The 22,150-nt window shown below is 37.4% G+C and overlaps 5 protein-coding genes across 5 annotated transcripts; 3 read left to right on the top strand and 2 right to left on the bottom strand.

Annotated features, from left to right (window-relative positions):
• Nucleotides 1–10,449: 10,449 nt before the first annotated feature.
• B0P05DRAFT_530163 (dolichol phosphate-mannose biosynthesis regulatory) lies at nt 10,450–10,947 on the bottom strand. The gene is made up of 3 exons (XM_051576830.1): nt 10,924–10,947; nt 10,786–10,872; nt 10,450–10,715 (listed from the first exon to the last, which is right to left on the bottom strand). The coding sequence occupies exons 1-3, from the start codon at nt 10,924–10,926 to the stop codon at nt 10,557–10,559; spliced, it is 249 nt and encodes an 82-aa protein (XP_051437941.1). The 5' UTR covers nt 10,927–10,947; the 3' UTR covers nt 10,450–10,556.
• Nucleotides 10,948–11,272: 325 nt separating this feature from the next.
• Nucleotides 11,273–12,618, top strand: B0P05DRAFT_530164 (ribosomal protein L4 domain-containing protein). Its single transcript, XM_051576831.1, has one exon. The coding sequence runs from the start codon at nt 11,575–11,577 to the stop codon at nt 12,577–12,579; it is 1,005 nt and encodes a 334-aa protein (XP_051437942.1). The 5' UTR covers nt 11,273–11,574; the 3' UTR covers nt 12,580–12,618.
• Nucleotides 12,619–13,812, bottom strand: B0P05DRAFT_530168 (HAD-like domain-containing protein). The gene is made up of 4 exons (XM_051576832.1): nt 13,660–13,812; nt 12,957–13,615; nt 12,838–12,888; nt 12,619–12,789 (listed from the first exon to the last, which is right to left on the bottom strand). Exons 1-4 carry the CDS (start codon nt 13,743–13,745, stop codon nt 12,719–12,721), a joined length of 867 nt encoding a protein of 288 aa, XP_051437943.1. The 5' UTR covers nt 13,746–13,812; the 3' UTR covers nt 12,619–12,718.
• A 727-nt stretch (nt 13,813–14,539) lies between these two features.
• On the top strand, nt 14,540–18,758 carry B0P05DRAFT_331130 (C2 domain-containing protein). The gene is made up of 10 exons (XM_051573554.1): nt 14,540–14,594; nt 14,638–14,952; nt 15,005–15,428; nt 15,477–15,798; nt 15,846–15,967; nt 16,015–16,422; nt 16,470–16,830; nt 16,893–17,572; nt 17,619–18,432; nt 18,479–18,758. The coding sequence occupies exons 2-10, from the start codon at nt 14,752–14,754 to the stop codon at nt 18,708–18,710; spliced, it is 3,564 nt and encodes a 1,187-aa protein (XP_051437944.1). The 5' UTR covers nt 14,540–14,594; nt 14,638–14,751; the 3' UTR covers nt 18,711–18,758.
• Nucleotides 18,759–18,986: 228 nt separating this feature from the next.
• On the top strand, nt 18,987–20,243 carry B0P05DRAFT_530172 (uncharacterized protein). The gene is made up of 5 exons (XM_051576833.1): nt 18,987–19,128; nt 19,194–19,374; nt 19,427–19,768; nt 19,829–20,043; nt 20,116–20,243. The coding sequence occupies exons 1-5, from the start codon at nt 19,000–19,002 to the stop codon at nt 20,170–20,172; spliced, it is 924 nt and encodes a 307-aa protein (XP_051437945.1). The 5' UTR covers nt 18,987–18,999; the 3' UTR covers nt 20,173–20,243.
• The last annotated feature ends 1,907 nt before the right edge of the window (nt 20,244–22,150 follow it).

Here is a 22,150-nt window from a genome sequence, read left to right on the forward strand (position 1 = left end):
TGCGCATCCCTCATACACCGAGAATCAGCTCCCAAAACAACGCGATTAAGTACGTACATGAAAACATCAAATCGCATAGCTTTGAATCCGAGATGTTGAATCGCAAAGCAGCTAGCATTGTTAGTCAATCACTTACTACAGGCTCTGTTTTGTTCACCTTTCCTCCTGGGAAATAAAAGCCTATACAAGTTCTAGCGGACTTTCCCTGTGTCCTTACCTTTTCTCTTACTCTATATCTATTCTCTCTTGATCTCATAACAGTTGCTTTGTTCTATTTTAAACCAGGCTCACAGGTCAACTACACCCTTCCTTTGCATAAATTTTAGCAAACTCGAATTAAGCAAGCGGCAGCTGAAAATCATTTTTGAAAAGCAACTACTAGCCGTTGACAACGTCTTCTCTTCCCAAATGACAACTGCTGCAATTCGATATCCTTATTGAATGCTCTTGATGATCAATTTTTTGGCTAGGTTCACTCTTGCAGCAGAATAATTACGACAGCCATAGTAGCCATGGTAGCCATGGTAACCATGGTAACCATACACCACAGCGTGAGCAACTGCATTTTTCTTCCATCGCTTACGCTGTAGTGACAACTCTATAAAAAAGTAACTAGAGCGATAGAGAAAATTATAGAAAGACTTTTATACCTCAGGCCTTCGTGGTCAGTGTGATGGACTTACCTAAAAAAAGAAAAAAAAAGCATTTTCAGAAATCATAAAAATATTGACAGTTATGCCGACTTACAAGTATGCCATTTGCGTACTCAAAAAAATATTTTTTGAAAAACAATAAAAACCTCTATTTTAGAATTAAGACCGCTATTGTAAAATAAATCAAAAATATTTTCTGCAACGACAAAAAAATAAAAAAGTAAAAGATTTCATATTTTCTGCTTGAAATTTTGAAAAAAGCTTGTTTTTCAATTTTTCTGTTTCAAAATAAATAAACGAGTCTACCGATCATTGATCTCTTCTTTTATACTAAAACAGTAAAGCCATCATCCGGTAGACTCGTTTATTTATTTTGAAACAGAAAAATTGAAAAACAAGCTTTTTTCAAAATTTCAAGCAGAAAATATGAAATCTTTTACTTTTTTATTTTTTTGTCGTTGCAGAAAATATTTTTGATTTATTTTACAATAGCGGTCTTAATTCTAAAATAGAGGTTTTTATTGTTTTTCAAAAAATATTTTTTTGAGTACGCAAATGGCATACTTGTAAGTCGGCATAACTGTCAATATTTTTATGATTTCTGAAAATGCTTTTTTTTCTTTTTTTAGGTAAGTCCATCACACTGACCACGAAGGCCTGAGGTATAAAAGTCTTTCTATAATTTTCTCTATCGCTCTAGTTACTTTTTTATAGAGTTGTCACTACAGCGTAAGCGATGGAAGAAAAATGCAGTTGCTCACGCTGTGGTGTATGGTTACCATGGTTACCATGGCTACCATGGCTACTATGGCTGTCGTAATTATTCTGCTGCAAGAGTGAACCTAGCCAAAAAATTGATCATCAAGAGCATTCAATAAGGATATCGAATTGCAGCAGTTGTCATTTGGGAAGAGAAGACGTTGTCAACGGCTAGTAGTTGCTTTTCAAAAATGATTTTCAGCTGCCGCTTGCTTAATTCGAGTTTGCTAAAATTTATGCAAAGGAAGGGTGTAGTTGACCTGTGAGCCTGGTTTAAAATAGAACAAAGCAACTGTTATGAGATCAAGAGAGAATAGATATAGAGTAAGAGAAAAGGTAAGGACACAGGGAAAGTCCGCTAGAACTTGTATAGGCTTTTATTTCCCAGGAGGAAAGGTGAACAAAACAGAGCCTGTAGTAAGTGATTGACTAACAATGCTAGCTGCTTTGCGATTCAACATCTCGGATTCAAAGCTATGCGATTTGATGTTTTCATGTACGTACTTAATCGCGTTGTTTTGGGAGCTGATTCTCGGTGTATGAGGGATGCGCAGTTTGTTACCGATCTCGGCAACCTTAGTCCAAGATATTTCACCGAAGACTGTCATAGTTGGATAGGACAAAGAAGTTTGCTTTTAAATGTCTGTTTATTATTACTACTCAAATGGCACACTCAAACTTTCTATTAGTTATGAATATGCGAAAGAGCCCCGGATACGATAAGCAATGAATGTCATGCAAAAGGAGAGTTCAATGCTTCAAACACCAATTTTTTTAGGTGTACTCTCTGCTTTGATGAGCTTTCTTTTTCTCTTTTCTAATGGTCAAGTATACAAAAGCAAAAAATGATATCATAACGTAGTAAAGACAATATCATCACATTTTGGCAGGCGGAATGTACCCTGTTCAACGCATATTGAAGATGAAAGACAATAATAAAGCAACAGACTTGAGTGAATGAAGCTGTTATACAATTGAATTACACGTATAGCTTTTGTTAGACAAAAGTAACAACAATGAAGAGGAATATACACAATACACATATATTGCGGGTTCAATCAGGACAATCAAGCCTTTTCAAGTCCTCTTCTTGTCTGATCAAGAGTGAATCAGACATCTAAACAGAAATAAGAAAACTCAAAAAAGTAAATATACATTACGGAAATTTACCAAGCCTTGAATGAATATTCTCCAAACGCTAAAGAGAGCAGGGACTTGAGGAAAAGGTCTTGAAAGACCTATTTCGCTTGATCGAACGTCTGACACCTGAAAAACCAGCTTGAGTAGAGCAAAACTTGGCTATCGTGGAGCTTACCAACTAAATCAGAGCATAATCATAGAAAGACAGTCTTGAACCAGCAGTATACCTAGTCTACAACCAATCAGCAGTTATGCAAAGCTTTTGGTTCACAAGTTTCGGTGCAACCTCATATCTAAAAAGCGCCAAAGAAGCAAAGCACTGAACAGACACAGCTATACCGTTGAAAGACACCACTCCTCCATACCTATAGAGCAGGCAAAATGAAAATATAAGCCTTTTGAGCAATACGAGCTTGCTTTAAAAAGAGCATGGAAAAAAGACAAAGGATAGTTTTTTTGAAGGATAAAAAAGTTCCACGTTCGCGGCTGAGTGGTTCAACCAATCGGTTTGTTGCCCTGGCTACTTTGAAAGATACATAGGCAAATGGCTATGCATTAATTACAATAAAACATGTTATTCGTCAGCTTGTACACACATTTTGACATAGTAAATATTATGAAGTAGCCCTTTATTTTCAATGCGATTTCTTTAGAAGGAATTGTTTCAAGGCATCGTGAAACTTTTTTTTTGTTTCTATTATATATCTACAGAAAAAATAAATGAAGCAATTAGAGACTTACAGCGAATTCTGTAAGTATCAGATTTCTCACAAACGTGATGGAATTATAAAAAAAAAACTATATTGTCAAAAAAAAAATTAGCAAAATATAGTATCTTTTAAAGATTTCTGTTATTGCTCCGCGTAAAAATGTCCCAAAGGCACTTCAGAGGTGGACAAAATTTACAAAGAATTATATTAAGCTAATGTGTCAAGCAAACTAATAAAATAAAATTAAAAGCAGGCCACTGCTATCAGTAAGGGAAAGTGAGAGAAGAATTACAGTCTTATGCACACTTGCTTTATAGCTGCTTGCAGCTATGAAGCAATACATGCCTGTTATAGGGTGGCGTAAGCATCAAAGGAGATGTTATCAAAGAGAGATTTCCAGTGTGCTTTCGAGACCTGCAGAAGGGCGGTAATGACAATGTCAACGACTGCTAATCTTTTCTTCTGTGAGCAATTTATTCTGCAGAAGTCTAGTATGAGAATTACCTGAATAACATTGTCGACAGTGGTTGTAGGTCATAGAAATTCGAGAGTAAGATTTTTCCAGAAAAATGTCTTTGGCGAACAGCAGAAAGGGAGAGGTTGATCATTCTCAGGATGGAGTGTACAAATGAGAAAAAAAGATGAGGAGAATCTATCAGGGACTATGTAGTAGAGGGTTTGTCTGGAGGCGGTTTGGAAACAAGCGGCAAGTACATCATATTACGAGCAACCGGCTACAGAGACCAGCTCCAAAACTCGACCTAAAAGGCTCTAGAAATGGCTTGCAAGCATTCCGGCAGATATAGTACTCTGACAAGTTAAACAAAACTTCATTGTTAATACCCTCGTAGTTGATACAGTCAGAGTAGCGAATTGCAAAGAGTCGACAAATGGAACAATAGTATAAAAAAAGTACTATCTTCAGAATATGTAATCAGTTCAAACTCCGCTAAAGTTTATGCCGACTTACAAGTATGCCACTTGTATTCAAAAAAATATTTTTCAAGAAAAAAATAAATACCACTACTTTAAAGTAAAGCAAAAAATTTTCTGTAGTAATGAAAAGTAAAAAAAGTAGGTAGTTTTAATTTTTCTGTTTTAAATTAACAAAAAAGCCAATTTTTCAATTTTTTAGTTTCAAATAAACAAACGAGTCTACCGGATGATGATTCTACTGCTTTATTTTAAACAAGAAACTACTAGTTGGTAGACTTGTTTATTAATTTAAAACAGAAGACTTGGAAAACAAGCTTTTTTTTATTAATTTAAAACAGAAGAATAGGAAAATCTCTCTTTTTTTTTTTTATTTCTCTTTATTGTAGATAATATTTTTATTTATTTTAAAGTAGTGGTCTTTATTATTTTTTAAAAAATATTTTTTGAGTACACAAGTGGCATACTTGTAAGTCGGCATAAATGTTAGCGAATTTTAAAACACACATTTTTTTCTGTAAATCCATTAGATTCATAAGTTCCTGACATCTATGGTTATCGTCGTGATATTTTATGGCTCTAGCTTTACTTTTTGTATGAATATTGAGAATTTTAGTGGTACCCTCTTTTTTAATATTTTTGATCTGCGTTGGCGTTGGCCATACACGCCTCACCGTTGACAAGTCGCACAAGTAGTCCCAATTCATGAAAAAAGTAACCCAACTGATCCAATCAATTACCAACTAATTCGTCTGACTACTACTTCCGGAGAAACGCTCAGAACGTGCATCAAAAAACTTCTCCAAGGCCAAGCGTCGTCCTTAGACACTGTCCAAGACGGCTTTAGAAAATGCAAAAGTGCTCTTGGCCAAGCTCTTTGTCATATCGTTATTAGTAGTAATTTTGAAAGCTATGTAGCCAGTAAAGATTACAATTCTAAAAGTAGTATAAATAGCATAGATAATAATTATATGAACAGGGGCGATTCTTGGGATAATAAAAAAAACCATAGAATACTTTATTGCTGAATTTTGGATTGCTTTGATCTGTTTTTTTCTTTATTCTTTACACAACCCACTTCTTCCAACATCCAATCAAATGTTTCTATCTCTTCTCTGGTTACAAATCTACGCCCAGACGCACCATTAGATTAACGCTCTCCTCTCTATTCCTTTTTGCCCTTGTTTTTTGAAATACTTTTAAATTAGTATAGTTATTCTTATGAATTGATCGGGTCCGAGCAGTCAAAGGCCATATCGGACCATGTATTTAAAGGACCTCTTCTATAAGGTCAATAAATTAAAAAGCTTTGGATATGAATTTGACAAAATTAATACCAAAAATTTGTAGAAAACACTTATTTTTAGGCAAAAAAATACACTCTCACCACAGCGTAATCGATTGCTTCCCCCCCCCCACATTTGAGTGAAAGCTTGGCCAAGAATTTCCTTCAATGAGTGAGAAATTCTTCAACTTTCGATGAAAGATTTCTTCCATCGCTTACGCTGTAGTATCTTTAATTTTAAGAGAATTAGATTAAAACAAGAAAAAAAATGAAAAAAAATGAAAAAAAATGAAAAAAAATGAAAAAAAATGAAAAAAAATAAAAAATGAAAAAAATGAAAAAAATGAAAAAAATGAAAAAATGAAAAAATGAAAAATAAAAAATGAAAAAATAAAAATAAAAATAAAAAATAAAAAATAAAAAATAATAAATAAAAAATAATAAAAATAAAAAATGTTGATAGAAAAGTTTTCAGAATTGTCAACATAAGAATATTCAAAAGCAACCTGGTTGAGAATCAGGTTCCAATAGGATTTCTAGATACTCCATTGAGCTATCGCAACGATGGATACAAGCTTGGAGCGGTTTTTAATGGCAGGAGACAATCCCTCATCTCCATCCTTCTCAGCACCACCTGTCAAAGTTCTCGCCTATGCCGATGATACACTCGTTTTACTTCATAATCGCCAAGACCTTCTATGCCTTCAACAATTAATTCACAATTACATGCTAGCCTCCAATGCTAAACTCAACTTCAACAAGACTACAGCCATTTCGCTGTCAGGTAAACCTAATACAAGATGGAAGTACTTTTTAGCTTCACAGAACATTACAACTTGGCATGACAACACCTCGCCTGAAGCAGTTATTTATCTTGGTTATCCAATTTACTCCAGTCCCCATCAACGAAACTCACATATCGACAAATTATTCCGAACCATCCAGCAAGCATGTCTCATACACAGCACTAGAAATTTATCTGTTAGAGGCAGAGCTACTGTTCTCAATTCACTCATTCTATCACGACTATGGCATGTACTTCGCCTGCTTCCTCTCAACAAAACGCAACAAAACACATTGCAACGCCTCATCACTTCCTTCATCAACAGTCGCCGCTTTGGTACCATTCCTTTCTCAACACTCATTTTACCTCGTTCTCAAGGTGGACTTAGCGTCATTGATCCTCATCTACAACAGAGAGCTCTTCAATGGCGATGGGTCTACCCTTTATTAGTTCCTCACTCTTTTGCTGTTTCTTTACCTTCACTTCCTTATCTCCAGTTTACCCTCTCTTTCTTCCTTTGTTCCCCACAATACCCTACTTACCACTGGCCTTTGTTATTCCCCTTTATACGAAAAAAACTTTCTATTGACATTCCTTACTTCAACCGTATTTTCTTAGCTATAGATTATCTACCCCACAACTTCTCCAATTGTCATGTCCCCCTTCACGTTTGCCTTCGCCTTCCACTTCCTGAACTTCTACATTCTATCTATCCTTCTCCACCTCCATCCAACCCTCCTATTTCTAAAAATGAATACTTCAAACACAATCCCAGTATGCTAGCCTTAACAGGTAATCACATTTTTGTTTTTGATTCTTCTAGTGAATGCCTTCGGTTTCGCTCTCGGCAAGAAGTTCCTCGTTTTGAATCGGCCACCTACCGTGCTTTACTACACTTTCGTCAAAAAAAGCTCTTCCTCAATCCCTTTGTCCTGTCACTCTTTTCTCCTGCTCCTCGTGTTTCTTCCTTTTCTATTCTTCCTTCAACCTCTCACATTAGTCCCACTGATTTACAGACATTCATTTCAACCCTTACATACTCTCAATTCCCCATTACATCTTCCACTCATTCTTATCGTAAATTATGCCATAGCTCCTCCCCTCCTATACCGCCTGATCCCCGCCTATCGCCTAACTGGAAACGCTTTTGGTCTCTCAAGATCCCTCTCCCTGCTCGCAATGTCCTCTACAGGATGCTTCACAACAAAGTCAACAACCGTTTTCACCTACATCGTCTTATGCCCCATACAGTTCCTAATAACTTTTGTATCCACTGTCCTTCAAATCTCATTACTTCCATTGATACCCTTGATCACTTTTATTTCCTCTGCCCTACCAAGTATGATGTTTGGTCTCATGTCTTCTCCAAGTACATCAATCCCAACATCCATGCACCTTCGGTCAATCTCCTACGTCAAGTCCTCCTCCTTCGGGTTGTTATCCCTCGTGTTTCTCTCCTCCATTTTCCTTCCTTAAGTACCTTCCAAATCTTTGCATGCACTGCTCTAGCCCTCTGGCAAGCTCACTGGCAATCTGTTTTTTCTGAAAACCCATTCCTCTCCACAGTTTTCCGCTTAGCAAATAAGCTGCATGATGAATCCCGCCTTGATTATGAACCGTAAATTCTCTCCTCCGCTTTCCTTTCTAGTTCCTCTCTCACTACTCATGATGTTCTCTCCATTTCAAGTATCTATCAAGCTCTCTTAAACTCTTATTCTTTTCTCAATTTCTTCTACCACAGGCTCATTTCCCATTCCTTAGTCTAGTTCTTATAATACCACAGTCTTTTCTTCCACTCTTTTGACGTCTAAAGGACTTAAAATAAAATTGGAGCAAGTCTCCCTTACAAAAAAAAAAAGTTTTTAATGGCAGGGGGAAAGGCTTGAAGAGTGAGGACCTTGTGGAGGGAGGGAGGAGTAAAGTATACCAGAGGGTAGAAGCAGTTGAGTATTTCCAACCAAACACTCCACTTGGTAGAGCAGTAGGCTATGAGACGATCATACGATTCCGGTTGTGATTTGCACAGCCGACAGACAGGAGTAGAGACAGTATCAATCTTGAAAAGTTCGGACGCAGTGGGCAGTTTCTTGTGAAGCACACGATACCACAGTGTTTTAGCCTGAGGGATCATTGGAGTCCTCCAAAACAGAGAAAGCGAAGTACGAGAAGCCTTTATTTGGGAACTAGCTTTGTTGTCATAAGAATGCAGACAGAAATTCGAATGCGGAGTAAATGAACATGGAATATAAAGGACGGCTATGTGGTGGGGTTTGAAATAGTGCAACTCCAGTTTTTCATCTCACCGCATTAGAAACTGGGCTTCAATTTTTCTCAAACCAACTGTCCTCTTTTTGTAGCCATGGTAATCTTGATCGGTCTCTCTGAGAACTGGAAGGCCCATTGGGCCCATACCATGCAGAACCAACCATTCTATTATCTCTCTGTTCTTCACAGTACTCGCTATCAAATTAAGCGTATAGCTGCTGAAAATGACCTTTCATCTTAAGAGGTCTTTTCTCGCAATAGCTGCTCTTTCCTTTTATATTTTTTTACTTTCTTACTATCGTACCAATTTTGTTTTTCTTTATATTTTCTTACAATAAATAACTGTCGAGCACCTCTTTTAGTGGGTCCCTCCCAAGACCACTAATACGTGCGGCAAATAAAATCATTAAAAAAAAACTGGGCTTTTGCTCAAAACTGCATAAAGACACAGTTATTCAACTTTGGTGCATTGATAAAAGTTATAGATATTTGAATTTTGAGTCTATAATACAGAAACCGCAGCAAGCTTTCTGCTAAAAGAGGGGACAAACAGGCAAAAATGTTCAGAAATTTTTCGCTCATATCTTGTCATTTTTACAGTACAAGTAGCAAGCAAACACATTGATAAAAAAACTAGAGCATCTGGCGCACATTTTGAGTGTTTGAGCTTATCGATAACTCCACTCTTCGTCTTCTGGCGTCAAATTGAGGATTTCTACAGGTAGCTTTTTTTTAAAAAGTGTTTTATTTATTGCTCCACGTAGACGAATATTATAATATAAAAAGAAAGAAAATAATTGAGGTAGAAATAGAAGAGGTCAAGTATGGGCTAGATGATTTGGGTCATCTAGTTTATCATCTATCTATTAAAATCTTGAGTTTATGTGTTTCTCTGCTATTTGTAGCTGCAGATTAACACGAGTTTATTGCAGTAATCTTTGGGGATCAAATGGTACATAATCAAAGATAGATCTCCAGTGAGCCTTCCAGATTTCTGTTAATGCAGTGAAAAGTACGTCTTAAACATTCAGATTGCTATTTTGACAGTACTTGATAGGACGAAAGTCCAAGGATTGTGTTGCCATAATTATATCGTCGATTGTAAATGTTGGCCACAGGAATTCAAAAATCAGCTCGCTCCAAGAGAAAGCCTTAGGTGGATACATAAACAACAAATGGTTGTCATCTTCGGAATGGAGTGAACAAATCAAACGTATCGAAGACCGCAAGGTAGCTGGGATGAAGCGATTCAGGCGGGCTCGAGTAGGCAATTTATGTAACATAAATCGATACACCACGTTTCTTGTTACAGAAAGCAGCGACATGGCCCAGAATTCAGGCCATTTACAGGTAACACCTTTTGGTCGAAAGGCTATTTTGATCAAACTTTACAAGTCGCTTTTTTTTTGTCCAAATTAACTCCAAAGACACTGTGTATGTTATTAAATGTTGCATGTAGGCAGTTGGAGTATTTATGTGGGTATTTATAGGATTTGCAATGTTACGCATTTGTCCATTCTTTTCACTTATAAAATTGTATTACTATATTATAGTATCAAAAAGACGTATACATTCTTTTATGGAAAAAGCTTATATGTTTTAATAAGTATAGTGTCATTTACATGATTTGATGAAACCGATATCATAATTAAACTCTCTTTATAAAATATTTTCAGCTACTGTCTCTCCAGACACAACATATATACAGAAATGGTTGTTTTTGTAGTGTATGGAGTGTGTGTGTGTTTTTTTTTTCAAAGGGAATTGAAGTATTTTATCTAGTATTAAAGTATTGCATTTCATAAAGCAAAAAAGAAAAATAAAAAGAAATGAAAAGGGTTAAAAGTGGCAAATAAAGACAATAATGCTTTCGATCGCTTTTGGCTCTGTCGTATGTTTTGGAATGTGTAGTAGGTTTTATGTCCCATGTGATTTGCATCAAATGTATGATATTTATTCAAGAGTTTATGTATATGCGTAAAATAGATAAATATAAAGGATGATCAAATAAATGACAGGAATTGCAATTATTTGGCTTTTTGCTTATCTTTACTTTTAGAAGTTGCTTTGATAAAGAATGCAGTGATTGCTGAAAGACCTGCGACAAGCACGACTGCTGGTAAATATATTGCGTATTCATAAGGGAGGAAAAGGCTGTGAAGAGAATTTGATTCATCCAAGAAGGGCTTCAATAAAGAAAAAAGATAAAAAAAGATAAATCAGTATGGCTATGTACCTATGCAAAATAGTACTTACGACAATAAAAGTCCAAGTACTGTAATATACAAAAATGAAAGCAGCTGCAACACATGCACCACCACCAACTAATTTGTCTGAAGAGCCCTAATATGTCAAAAAAGTCAGCTCACTTGAAGCGCGTATTTTCAGGCATACCATTTATAAAAAAGTGAAAAGAGAAGGAAAAAAAATGCAATAAACGTGTTGCAATTATAAGAAGGTATAAATTAAATCTCAGAAGGAGAATGGCCTCAAAAACTTTCATGACCCGAGTATGCAATTAATACTCTTTGTAGTTGCGAATTGGAATAAACTTTTAGAAAGCTGCATATTTGCGTATAGGGCAAATCTTAAGTAACAAGCCACCTTATTCGCCTTGAAGATCAGAGAGAAGAAATGCCCGGACCGAACCTGGTTTGCGACGCCGTTTCAAAACAGGGCTACTGCTCTTTGAGTATATTAAGTTGACAAGGAGGCAGTGATAGATCTCCCTCTTTTTTTGCTCGAACAAACAAATGGTACATAGACATATACATCAATGAAAAAGACAAGATGTCCACTTTCAATAAATGCAATAAACGGATGAGATGATGGATGAATCAGATCAATCTTTATTTGCTGAAGTGGATATGGATGCATAACTTGTCTTTCTATGACATATCACTAACCCATATCTAATAGTCCGCTGCCAGACCTGTTCTCAACGTCTACGCCGACAACGGTAAGAACGTCTCTACCACCGTTCCCCTCCCCGCTGTCTTCAAGGCCCCCATTCGTCCTGACATTGTCAACTTTGTCCACACCAACATGGCCAAGAACAAGCGTCAACCCTATGCTGTTTCTAGCAAGGCTGGTGAACAAACCTCTGCCGAATCTTGGGGTACTGGTCGTGCTGTTGCTCGTATTCCTCGTGTCAACGGTTCTGGTACTCACCGTGCCGGTCAAGCCGCTTTCGGTAACATGTGTCGTGGTGGTCGTATGTTCGCTCCTACCAAGACCTGGAGAAAGTGGCACATAAAGACTAACTTGAACCAAAAGCGTTTCGCTACTGCTTCCGCTTTGGCTGCCTCCGCTCTCCCCTCTTTGGTTATGGCTCGTGGTCACCGTGTTGAAAAGATTGAAGAAGTTCCTCTTGTCGTTGCTGACTCTGTTCAACAAATCACCAAGACCAAAGATGCCGTTGCTCTCTTGAAGGCTATCAACGCTTACTCTGACGTTGTCAAGGTCTCCAACTCTCGTAAGTTGCGTGCTGGTCAAGGTAAGCTCCGTAACCGTCGTCACAGACAACGTCGTGGTCCCCTTGTCATCTACAATGAAGACAACGGTCTCGTCAAGGCTTTCCGTAACTTGCCCGGTCTTGAACTCGTTAACGTCCGTCGTCTCAACCTCTTGCAACTCGCTCCTGGTGGTCACCTCGGTCGTTTCATTATCTGGACTGAATCCGCTGTCGCTCTCCTTGATGAACTCTATGGTACTTACGAAGCTCCTGCTACCTTGAAGAAGGACTACGTCTTGCCCGCTCACATCATGACCAACCCTGATGTTGCTCGTCTTATCAACTCTGACGAAATCCAATCTGTTGTTCGTCCTGCTGGTAACAAGCACCACAAGCGTCCCTTCACCCAAAAGAAGAACCCTCTCAAGAACCAAGGTGTTATGAACCGTCTCAACCCCTACGCTCAAGTTCTCCGTCGTGCTGAACTTATCAAGGCTGAAAAGGTTGCTGCTGGTAAGGTTAAGAAGGACCAAAAGAAGCGTGGTGTCTCCACTGCCGCTTCCAAGAAGTTCTTGGAAACTCTCCACTCTGCTTAAATTCAGCAAATGATATTCTGTTTAAAACAGCAAATTTAATTAAACTTTGTTCTAATTGCAGTTTTGTTTTGTATTATCTAGATCTGGTTAAGAATATGTATATATGTATTTTATATTCTATTGATTGTGTCTATGATAATTAAATTTGCTTAGAGATTTCTTCTAAAACAACAGCAACACCATCATTGGCGTTGTCGAGAGTGATAAGATCTATTTCTTTCTTCAAAAAAAACATTCCTTTTTTTTTTTATCACTTACCAGCAATTTCCTTGACTTGTTGATGAGCGTTACCCATGGCAACACCTGTACCTGAAATATTCCAAAAAAAATTTTTCAGTAAATTGACAAGCATTTCCCTCTCTTTAAGACCCATTTACCAGCATATTCGATCATTTCACAATCGTTTGGCATATCTCCAAAAGCAATCACTTCTTCTCTCTTGACGCCAAGTTCCTCACAAACATCTTTGAGAGCAGTGGCTTTACAGACTCCAACAGCAGATACTTCAACAAAATTAGGACTAGAGAAAGTATAATGAATCATATCTTTCCATTTGGAATCAGTCAATACATTTGCTTTAAGGTAGTTATAAAGGTCTTCAGCAACCCATTCACGGTGCAATAACATAAGCTTTTCAATGGTGTGTTCTTCAGTAGCAAAATTGTCTAAATCATCTACTCGAACATAGTTTTTGGGAACCCAAGTACGACGCTTCTCAGCATAGTTTTCTTCACAACGGAAACTAGCACCACTTTCACCACCAATCAAAATATCTTTGGGATCGAAATGAGTCTTTACTTCTCTAATCAATTCACGCACAGAATCAGTGGCTATAGAGTATTTTCTAATCACTTCCTTTGTCTTGCTGTCAAGAACCAGCCCACCGTTACAACTGATAATGATGGGACGCTTCAAATTTGCTTGTGCTGCCAAGGGAAAGAATGATCTAGGAGGACGACCAGAAGCCAAAACAATCTGAATGCCCTTGTTTTCCAAGTCTTGAAGGGATTTGACAGTGCGTTCTGTCATTGTGCCACTATGACAAAGATAAGCAAAATAAACTTCTCTTAAAATATTTACCCATTAAAGTTGCCTAAAAGAGTGCCATCAAGATCAGAAGCAACTAATTTGATGTGTTGATAGTTGTTAAGAACAGTAGGTGACATTCCTTTATTTCTTTCTTTTTTGAATAAATAAAAAGATAGAAAAAAAAAAGACGAAGGATTGATAAGATGGCACTGATTATAAAAAAATTATTGCAATTATTTAATCTCCATCAAACTCACTTTGAATATTCATAAAGCATAAAAAAGGTCGATTAATTAAGATATTTACGCGACGTCATTGCACTCACAGACAGCCAATAATGCAGTCATTTGGTCTGTTTAAATTTATATCTTTCTTTCCTATTATCCTGCTTAAAATGAATCCCGAAGATCCTGACGTCTCTTGGCAAGGGTCTTCCTCTTATTCAACAGAAAGAAAAGCAAAAGCGTCTTTAGTCGAAGAAGATACACATCCTATTCAACAGTTGTCAACTATGCAAAATAGCAACGAACTTACTCAACAAAAACAACGTGCGAACGCAGAAGACTTAGTCCCTGACCTACACGGCATTGTACCGAGCAAAGGACTAAGCACTGAACTAGGCACACATGATACGGATATAACGCGACAAACCGTTACTGCTGCAGACAAGAAACCAGTTTCACCTCTTGGTATGCCTGGTACGTTTGTTCCTGCCAAAAACTCCTTGATTCCTGACTGGTATCGTACTGGCTGGACTTCCATGTCTCCAAACGGTCAGAATCCTGGTGGTCCACTGCACATGTTGGCTACTCAATTCAAAAAAAGAAGCACAATAGACGATCCCTTGGAAGATTATTTGCCTTCTTTTCTATATGGTGGATGGTATCATAATGCTGCTGCATTGTTTATTACAGCCATTGTTTCATTTTTACTTGCTAAAATGAACGCAGGTCTGGGTTCTATTTTGCTTTTTTGTTTAGCCATTGGTAAGTAGTCTTTGCGCACACTTGTGTAGTTTAATTTAATGAGATAGCGAGCTATTACCGTGTGAGTGTCAAAAGATTCAGAAGAGATACGCGTGACGATATTCAACGAGAAATCTACAAGTTCAAGATAGAAGCAGATGAAGAATCAGTCGAATGGATGAATACATTTATACAAAGGTTTTGGCTTATTTTTGAGCCTGTCTTGAGTGCTCTTGTTGTTGAAAATTTAGACAATTACATATCCGATTATTTGCCTCCTTACCTTGATTCCATTCGTCTTACCACATTCACATTGGGCACAAAGCCTTTTCGAATTGAAACTGTCAAAACATTTTTAAATACCGATCCTGATACTGTGGTAAGTTCCTTCAAACTCGATGTACTTGAAAAATAATGTCTATGTGGTATAGTGCATGGACTGGAAAGTCTCGTTTATTCCCAATGATTTGTTTGACCTATCAGCAGAAGAATCAGACTACAAAGTGAATCCCAAAGTCATTATGAATGTTCGTATCGGAAAGGGTCGAATGGGTGCCGGTTTCCCTGTTCTTGTGGAGAACATGGCATTTGCTGGTTATCTGCGTATCAAAATCAAGTTTATGAGCATATTTCCTTTTGTCAGAATTGTTCAAATGAGCTTCTTGGAAAAGCCTCAATTTGACTATGTCTTGAAACCTTTGGGCTCAGATCATTTTGGATTTGATGTCAATGTGATTCCTGGTCTACAAAGCTTTATTCGCGAACAAGTACATGGAATTTTGGGTCCTTTGATGTATTCACCTAATGTATTTACCATTGATGTGGAACGCTTCCTTGCTGGTGACTTTGATTTGAGTAAGTGATTGAAGTTAAATGCATGACAATGTCTGATATATGCTCTAGGTGCCGCAAATGGTGTATTGGCAGTAACAATTTATTCAACAGACCGAATCAAGAATATTGAAAGCCTTGTTGATGATGCTCCTAATCCTTATATTCGTTTCTATTTGGATCATGGCCAAGAGCTTGATCGAACCACTGTTTGCGAAAACACATTCACACCCAAATGGAATGAAACAAGATACCTAAAGATCAATAACCTAAACTCGTTATTATCTATTGAATTAAAGACTTCAAGACCAGGAAAGAAAGATAGACGTTTAGGTACAGCTAACTTTGACTTGTCCATGTTGGATGGAGAAACACAAGCTGAACAAGAAGGATTGTGAGTTCAGGAAAGAAAAAAAACACACACTGATTTGCTTTAAATAGGAATTTGATGATGCTTCGCAATGGTAAGCATGTTACGGACCTTCGAGTGGATCTTCGCTATTTGCCAATCTCCAAGCCTACTAAACGTAGTGACGGTATTGTCGAGCCACCTGTTGAATCTAGTGAGTTGTTATTATAAATCTATTACATACTCATTGCATGTCTATAGACTCTGGTATTGTTCGTTTCATGATCCATGAATGCCGTGACTTGACCTCAGCAGCCGAAAATATTAGTCCCTATGTTCGCATCATCATTAATGGTGCTGAAAAGAAGAAATCTTCAGTTATGAAGAGAAAGAATAATCCCAAGTATGAAGAGCCTTATGAAGTTGTGGTTTTGGACAAGACTTCTTTCTATGTTCGCGTAGAAATTAGAAACAATGCCGATAATGATACACTTTTAGGTGTCTTTGCATCTTATTTGCCAGACATGATTCGACAACAAGAAAAGAATGATAGTTGGTGGCCTTTGACTAACAACGACACTCAGAATGGTGAAATACGACTCAGTGCTGAATGGAAACCCATGATCTTGTCTGGTCTTTCTGACTTTGTCAGTGCACAAGGATTCAATAGTAAGTGTGTATATGTATCCATGAACTGAAGCTCATGTTTTATGTAGAACCACCTATTGGTGTTGTTCGCTTTACATTCTGGGAAGCCCGTGATCTCCGTAATGTAGAAATAGTAACAAACGGTAAAAGCGATCCTTATGTCCGTGTGTTATCTGGACATCAAATTCGTGGTAGAACACAAGTGGTCGATAACAACTTGAATCCCGAATGGGGTGAAGCCATTTATGTTCCTATTCATTCTCTTAAAGAAAATTTTGTCCTTGAAGTTATGGACTGGAATGCTAAATCAAAAGACAAGTCGCTCGGTATTACTGAATTTAAAGCTTCAGACTTGATACATCAACAGATTGGCGATCAAAGTGTCAACCCTGATGTTTGGTATGAATCAAAGAATATCAAATATGATAGGTAAAAAAAAAACTATGGATGCAGGAAAAAAAAAGAAGGATTCTAATGTAATACATATCTAGATGGCAAAAGCTACATGCTATCGACAGACGAGTTGCTAAAGGCGATCTTCATTTCTCAGCTGAATTCTATCCTGTTATGGGATTGCCAGGCGACCACAGTAGAGACAATGAACCTACTTCTAATAAAGGCAGCAATATTTCTTCAGTATCTGCTGTCTCTTCTACTGGTTCTCCCACTTCCTTACCCCTTCGTGGTCTGCACGGATCATTTATTCGTTACACACCTGATGGCTTGGTAGACTTGAATTCATATAATTCTGGTATTCTCAAAATCAAGATTCATCAGGTTCAACTATCTTCTCCTGCTTATTGTTACTGCCAGGTCATTGTTGATGCATTGATGCCTCAATACAAAACTGCAAAACTTCGTAGTGACGATCTTTTGTTTGACGAATGTGCTGATGCCTTTATCAAGGAAGCCGACTTTTCCCGTATTGCTATCGAATTGAAGCCTGCTTATTCAGATGAAAAAGATGTCCATAAACTAGGACATTGGATTGATACAGGTTCATCTATTGTTCGTCGTATCATGAAGCGTAAGCGACTTGGTATTGATATGGAGAATGATGAAGGTACATGGTTCAATTTGATGGGTACAGATGGTCCTGCTAGAATTCGTCTTAGTTTCGATTACTATCCCATGGTCAATTTTGTTTTGAACCCTGATGAGAGTTTAGACAGTAAGTGATGTTCATACAGACTGCATATTTAACATATATTTTGTAGATCAAGGCGTCTTGACTGTCGATCTTGTGAGTGCACGCAATTTGATGGCTGCAGACAAAACGGGAACCAGTGATCCCTATGTTGTATTTAACGTTAATGGAGAAAAAGTGCACAAGAGTGAGGTGATCAGAAAGACATTGAATCCTAAATGGAGTCATGAGCGCTTCTCTGTTCCTATTCAATCAAGAGTCACTGCAAGCATTCGTATTGAAGTGTTTGACTGGAATCATGTTAAAGGTCATCAACCTATAGGTTCTGGCGGCATCACCCTTCGTGGTGATGGTGTAGAAAGCTTCCAGTCACGTATGGTAGATATCCCACTTGATGGTGTTGCTGGTGTCTCAGGCACTGTTCAAGTTAAATTTACATGGCATCCACAACTTTTGATCAACAAGAAGACACAAACATCTGTCCTTGGTGCAACTCGCACGTATATTCACGATGATGTGAACTTGGAAGCCTCTGGCCCACTTCCTCGTAAATCAACTAGTTCTCCTTTTAGTAGTGGAATGGAACGAACATCAAGTGAAGGTACAAGAGATATGGTTCAAGAAAGCCTCACTGGAAGACAATCGCTTGAGTCTAACTTTAGTTATGATGAAACTGCTTCAATCGCACACTCCACCATTGCTGATACAACTGCATTGAGTGATGCGACTGGCAGCGCTGGTATTGTCACTATTACTTTAATTGAAGCCCGTGGTTTGCGTGGTGTAGATAAAAGTGGTACAAGCGATCCATTTGTGCGTGTTAAAGTAGCAGGAGAGCAAATTTACAAGACCAGATACATATCAAAGACACTATCACCTGAATGGTAAGAAGAAATAGTTTATCGCTGTATACTAATCAATTGCTTCCAGGAATGAATCATTTACATGCAATGTTGGCGGCGAGCCTTTTCTGTTTGACTTTAAGGTAAAGGATCACAATAAGATCAGATCAGCAGTTGATCTTGGACAAAGCCGAGTGAATGTTTGGGATTTGATCAAGGTCGATGTTCCTGGAGGAGATTTCTTTAATCAATGGATTCCTCTGCATCCAGCTGGAAGTGGCGAACTTCGCATAAACGTTCAATTCAAATCAACCATGTAATAATGTATCATGTATATCTATATATAATAAATATTTGTTTTATTTAAATTCGACCTGGTTTCTAAGGCTATAGGTTGCCTTGATAACCCATTTCCGAGATACTGGTTGCATGTCTCAGATTAATTTGGCATGTAGTACATTCATAAACAAGCCATCGCTTTGCATGATTGCATCTTCAACAATAGAAGAGAAACAACAACAATGATCACGTGTGATTGGTGAATCAAGTTGTAGCACAGCAGAAGACGCATTTTTGTTGTTTTTTTTTCTCGAGCTAAATATTGAAAATATGACAAGTTTAAGCGAGTTGAGGCAGCGTTTACTACACCCATACTATATTGTTCACCTTTTGTATGGAGCCACTTATATTGGCTCTCGTTTAAACCGTATGATAAAAGAAGGCTTGATCAGCTTTGAAGTAAATTTACTAAACGCGTTCATATAAAAACTCGAGAAAAAAAGACAGCTAAAGAATAACAATAGGATACGGAGACGCGCACATTCCTGTTATTGGTGGGTCTATCATTCTGGAAGTGTTTAATGGCTGCAAGTGCAGAAGAACTATGTAGTGTTCTCATCTTGTATGCTAAGTTCTTTTCACTTTGCAGCATATTCTGGCGCTTTGGTTTTTGGTGGTCATGTTTGTATACTATTGGCTGGATAAGTAATACAATGTGTAATCTTTGTTTATCATGCTGTTTACATTTATTATATAGTGCTTTTCACCATTTTCCCTCAGCCATGGTATAGTGGACCCACTAAAATTTATGAGCTCAATGCAACTGCTTTCCGTGAAAAGGTGCTTCGAGGATCAGGAAAGTCGCCCAAGCCTTCCTTTTCTTCTTCTACATCGTCTTCCTCTACAATGCCAGTTGATGATATTAAAGGCCCACGTATCTCTGAAATAGATAATATGGATTTGTCCAACAAAAAAGTTGAACCAGAAGCAAAATATTGGATTGTCATGCTATATGCCAACTGGTCAGTATCCTGTCTTAATTTCGAAGCAGTATTGGCAAAGCTCTCCCTTCAATATGATGTGCCTCATTTGAAATTTGGTAAATGATTGGCACACGTGATGAATATCTTTATACTAAAAAGAGAGATGATTAATCTAGGCCAAATTGATATTGACTTGTACTCAGATTTAGCTGAAGAATTCGGTGTAAGCAAAGACCCTGCATCATTTGATTTGCCTACTTTGATTCTATTTCAGCAAGGAAAAGAAATCAGACGGTTACCCGAGCTTACTTTGGCGAAAGAAGGAGCTAAAAACACAACAACCAATGCAGCAAAAGATACAATTACTAGATTGGGATGGAGTAAGCAACCTGTAAGTGAAATCTTCGAAAACTAGACAAGACTTTCAAATTAATTTCACTTTTCATTTCTTTTTATCATATAGTCCACTGTAATCAGCATGTTTCAGCTGGATAAAATTTATAACGAAAAAGTCAACTAGTCCTGAAAAATAAAGTTGTACAGTCATTTAGAGATTGGTGTCGTGCAAAAAAAAATCTGTTTAACCAACAATGATATCAGTTAATCTAAAAATAATATTGAGTCCTGATTGAATGAAGGGAGCAACTCTTTTCTTCTATTTAAGATGAGTATGCAGTTTTATTACGAAGATGGACAAGGACACGTTAATGAGAATGAAGTTGAGCCTATGGATCTTGATGAGGAGCTATTTGCTATCGAAGCAACTAGTTTTCGACTCAATTCTTAACGAATAAACCTCGAGAAAGACCTTCTAATCCTGCAATATTCCAGATGTTGATGAAAAGGATAATAAAGATGTTAATATGGATTTATGCAATAAACGACGATACACGTTTTATTCTAATGACGGAAAAACTAGGCTTTTTCATTTATTTTTTAATAGATGTCTAAGTGTTTCTGTTACTGCAAGACAATTAGGTATTGATGTTCATGCAGTCTAGCGGTGGGTCAAGCGTTATTACAAAGACCCTGGAAGCATTTTCGAGAAAAAGAAAGGCCGACGTCGTATTCTTGAGGAAGAGCATAAGCAATTTCTCTTAAATTACATTGATGAGAATCCCTCTGTTGTTTTAACTGAAGTATTAGAATGTTTAGTACAAAGCTCAAGATTTCTCGCAGTACTGTGTATAACTTCATGACAACCCAATGCAATCTGCCCATTATACAGGCACAGTTCCAGCCTGTGAAAAGAAACAGCGAGGGAAAAATTCGACAAATATACGATTGGATTTAAAAGTGGCAGCAAACTGACCTGGATTTCACAATAAGTTATGTCTTTCTTAATGAATCAGCGTTTCATATTAATTTTAGACGAGGTATGACTTGATCAAAGAAGGAGGGGTGTCCTAAAATAGTTATAGTATCCACAACTAAGGCAAATGCAAGATCGGTTTTAGTTACAATATCTGTCACTGGTTTGATTCATGTTAGCTTGAGAGCTTCAAAGAGTATTGAAAAGCGAAAGCTTGGATATGAGATTGATGTTCATAGCGCAGGAACAGTGACAGGCCATTACTTGAGCTTCGTAAAGGCGACTCTGGATGAAATGGACAAGTATCCAAAAATGAAAGGACATTATCTTGTCACAAATAACACACCAATCAAAGCTCAATTGATATAGGAAATCGTATCCACTCTTGAGGATACAGATTTGCATATCTTCCTCCATGTTCCCCTGAGCTAATTCAAGTTACCAGTTCTGGTTCGTTATCAAGAGCAAATTTAAGCGAAATAAAGTTTTAAAAAAAGAAGCATTAAAGACTAGGATCAGCGAAGCATGAGATAGTCTATATTCAAGTGATTTCAAAGGCTTTGTATCGCATTCTTGCAATTGCTTTTGAAAAGGCAAGTATGTTGATTGAGTAAAAACATCGATGATGCTTGAAATGGTTAATGAACATTGATAGAGACAGAGGAAGCACTGGCGAGGTTGATCAAACAGAATCTTTTCACCCAGCATTCGCAAGACAGAGATTGACCATAGAAGACATATGCTCGAGGCATATTGTCTGTGGAGGTGCAGTTGTGGTGTTGGTGGCAAAAATGTGCAACGTGGATAAGGCTTTGTAATTTTATAAGCACCTTTATCATTATCAACTATAGCTTTGGTAGCAATACTCTTGACATTGTATTGTTTCAAAAAAATTTTCTATTATTATTCTTAAAATGTGTTTATTGATTGAGCCGCGTACACTAAGAGTAATAGTCAAAGTGAAGAGGCGGGTGCAATTAAAATGAAGGTTAATAAAATAAAATGAAATATACTAGACAAAATAAACTAAACTAAAATAAAATATATAGAAAGAAAAAAAAGTTACATGATTGAATGGCATTGATCCTCTTCAATAGCCTGACGAACATTGAATCGGATGCTTGCTAATATGGCCGTGGATACAAATGTTTCAAAATTAACTTGCTGATTAGATTGGTTCCAGGTT

This window comes from Gilbertella persicaria, assembly GCF_025201335.1.
Source record: "Gilbertella persicaria strain CBS 190.32 chromosome Unknown B0P05scaffold_7, whole genome shotgun sequence".
Lineage (NCBI taxonomy): Eukaryota > Fungi > Mucoromycota > Mucoromycetes > Mucorales > Choanephoraceae > Gilbertella > Gilbertella persicaria.

What these genes read in the sequence shown, in the direction of transcription:
- B0P05DRAFT_530163 (XM_051576830.1), bottom strand. An exon ending in GTACTTGGACTTTTATTGTC is followed by an intron (nt 10,716 to 10,785) that starts GTAAGTACTATT and finishes TCTTTATTGAAG; the next exon opens with CCCTTCTTGGATGAATCAAA.
- B0P05DRAFT_530168 (XM_051576832.1), bottom strand. Translation starts at nt 13,745, where the DNA reads ATGTCACCTACTGTTCTTAACAACTATCAACACATCAAATTAGTTGCT. An exon ending in CTTTTAGGCAACTTTAATGG is followed by an intron (nt 13,616 to 13,659) that starts GTAAATATTTTA and finishes TCTTTGTCATAG; the next exon opens with TGGCACAATGACAGAACGCA. An exon ending in ACAAGTCAAGGAAATTGCTG is followed by an intron (nt 12,790 to 12,837) that starts GTAAGTGATAAA and finishes AGAAAGAAATAG; the next exon opens with ATCTTATCACTCTCGACAAC.
- B0P05DRAFT_530172 (XM_051576833.1), top strand. Translation starts at nt 19,000, where the DNA reads ATGACAAGTTTAAGCGAGTTGAGGCAGCGTTTACTACACCCATACTAT. An exon ending in GTATACTATTGGCTGGATAA is followed by an intron (nt 19,375 to 19,426) that starts GTAATACAATGT and finishes TTTATTATATAG; the next exon opens with TGCTTTTCACCATTTTCCCT. An exon ending in TGTGCCTCATTTGAAATTTG is followed by an intron (nt 19,769 to 19,828) that starts GTAAATGATTGG and finishes TGATTAATCTAG; the next exon opens with GCCAAATTGATATTGACTTG.
- B0P05DRAFT_530164 (XM_051576831.1), top strand. Translation starts at nt 11,575, where the DNA reads ATGGCCAAGAACAAGCGTCAACCCTATGCTGTTTCTAGCAAGGCTGGT.
- B0P05DRAFT_331130 (XM_051573554.1), top strand. Translation starts at nt 14,752, where the DNA reads ATGAATACATTTATACAAAGGTTTTGGCTTATTTTTGAGCCTGTCTTG. An exon ending in TGCTGGTGACTTTGATTTGA is followed by an intron (nt 15,429 to 15,476) that starts GTAAGTGATTGA and finishes TATATGCTCTAG; the next exon opens with GTGCCGCAAATGGTGTATTG. An exon ending in AAGAATATCAAATATGATAG is followed by an intron (nt 16,831 to 16,892) that starts GTAAAAAAAAAA and finishes ATACATATCTAG; the next exon opens with ATGGCAAAAGCTACATGCTA.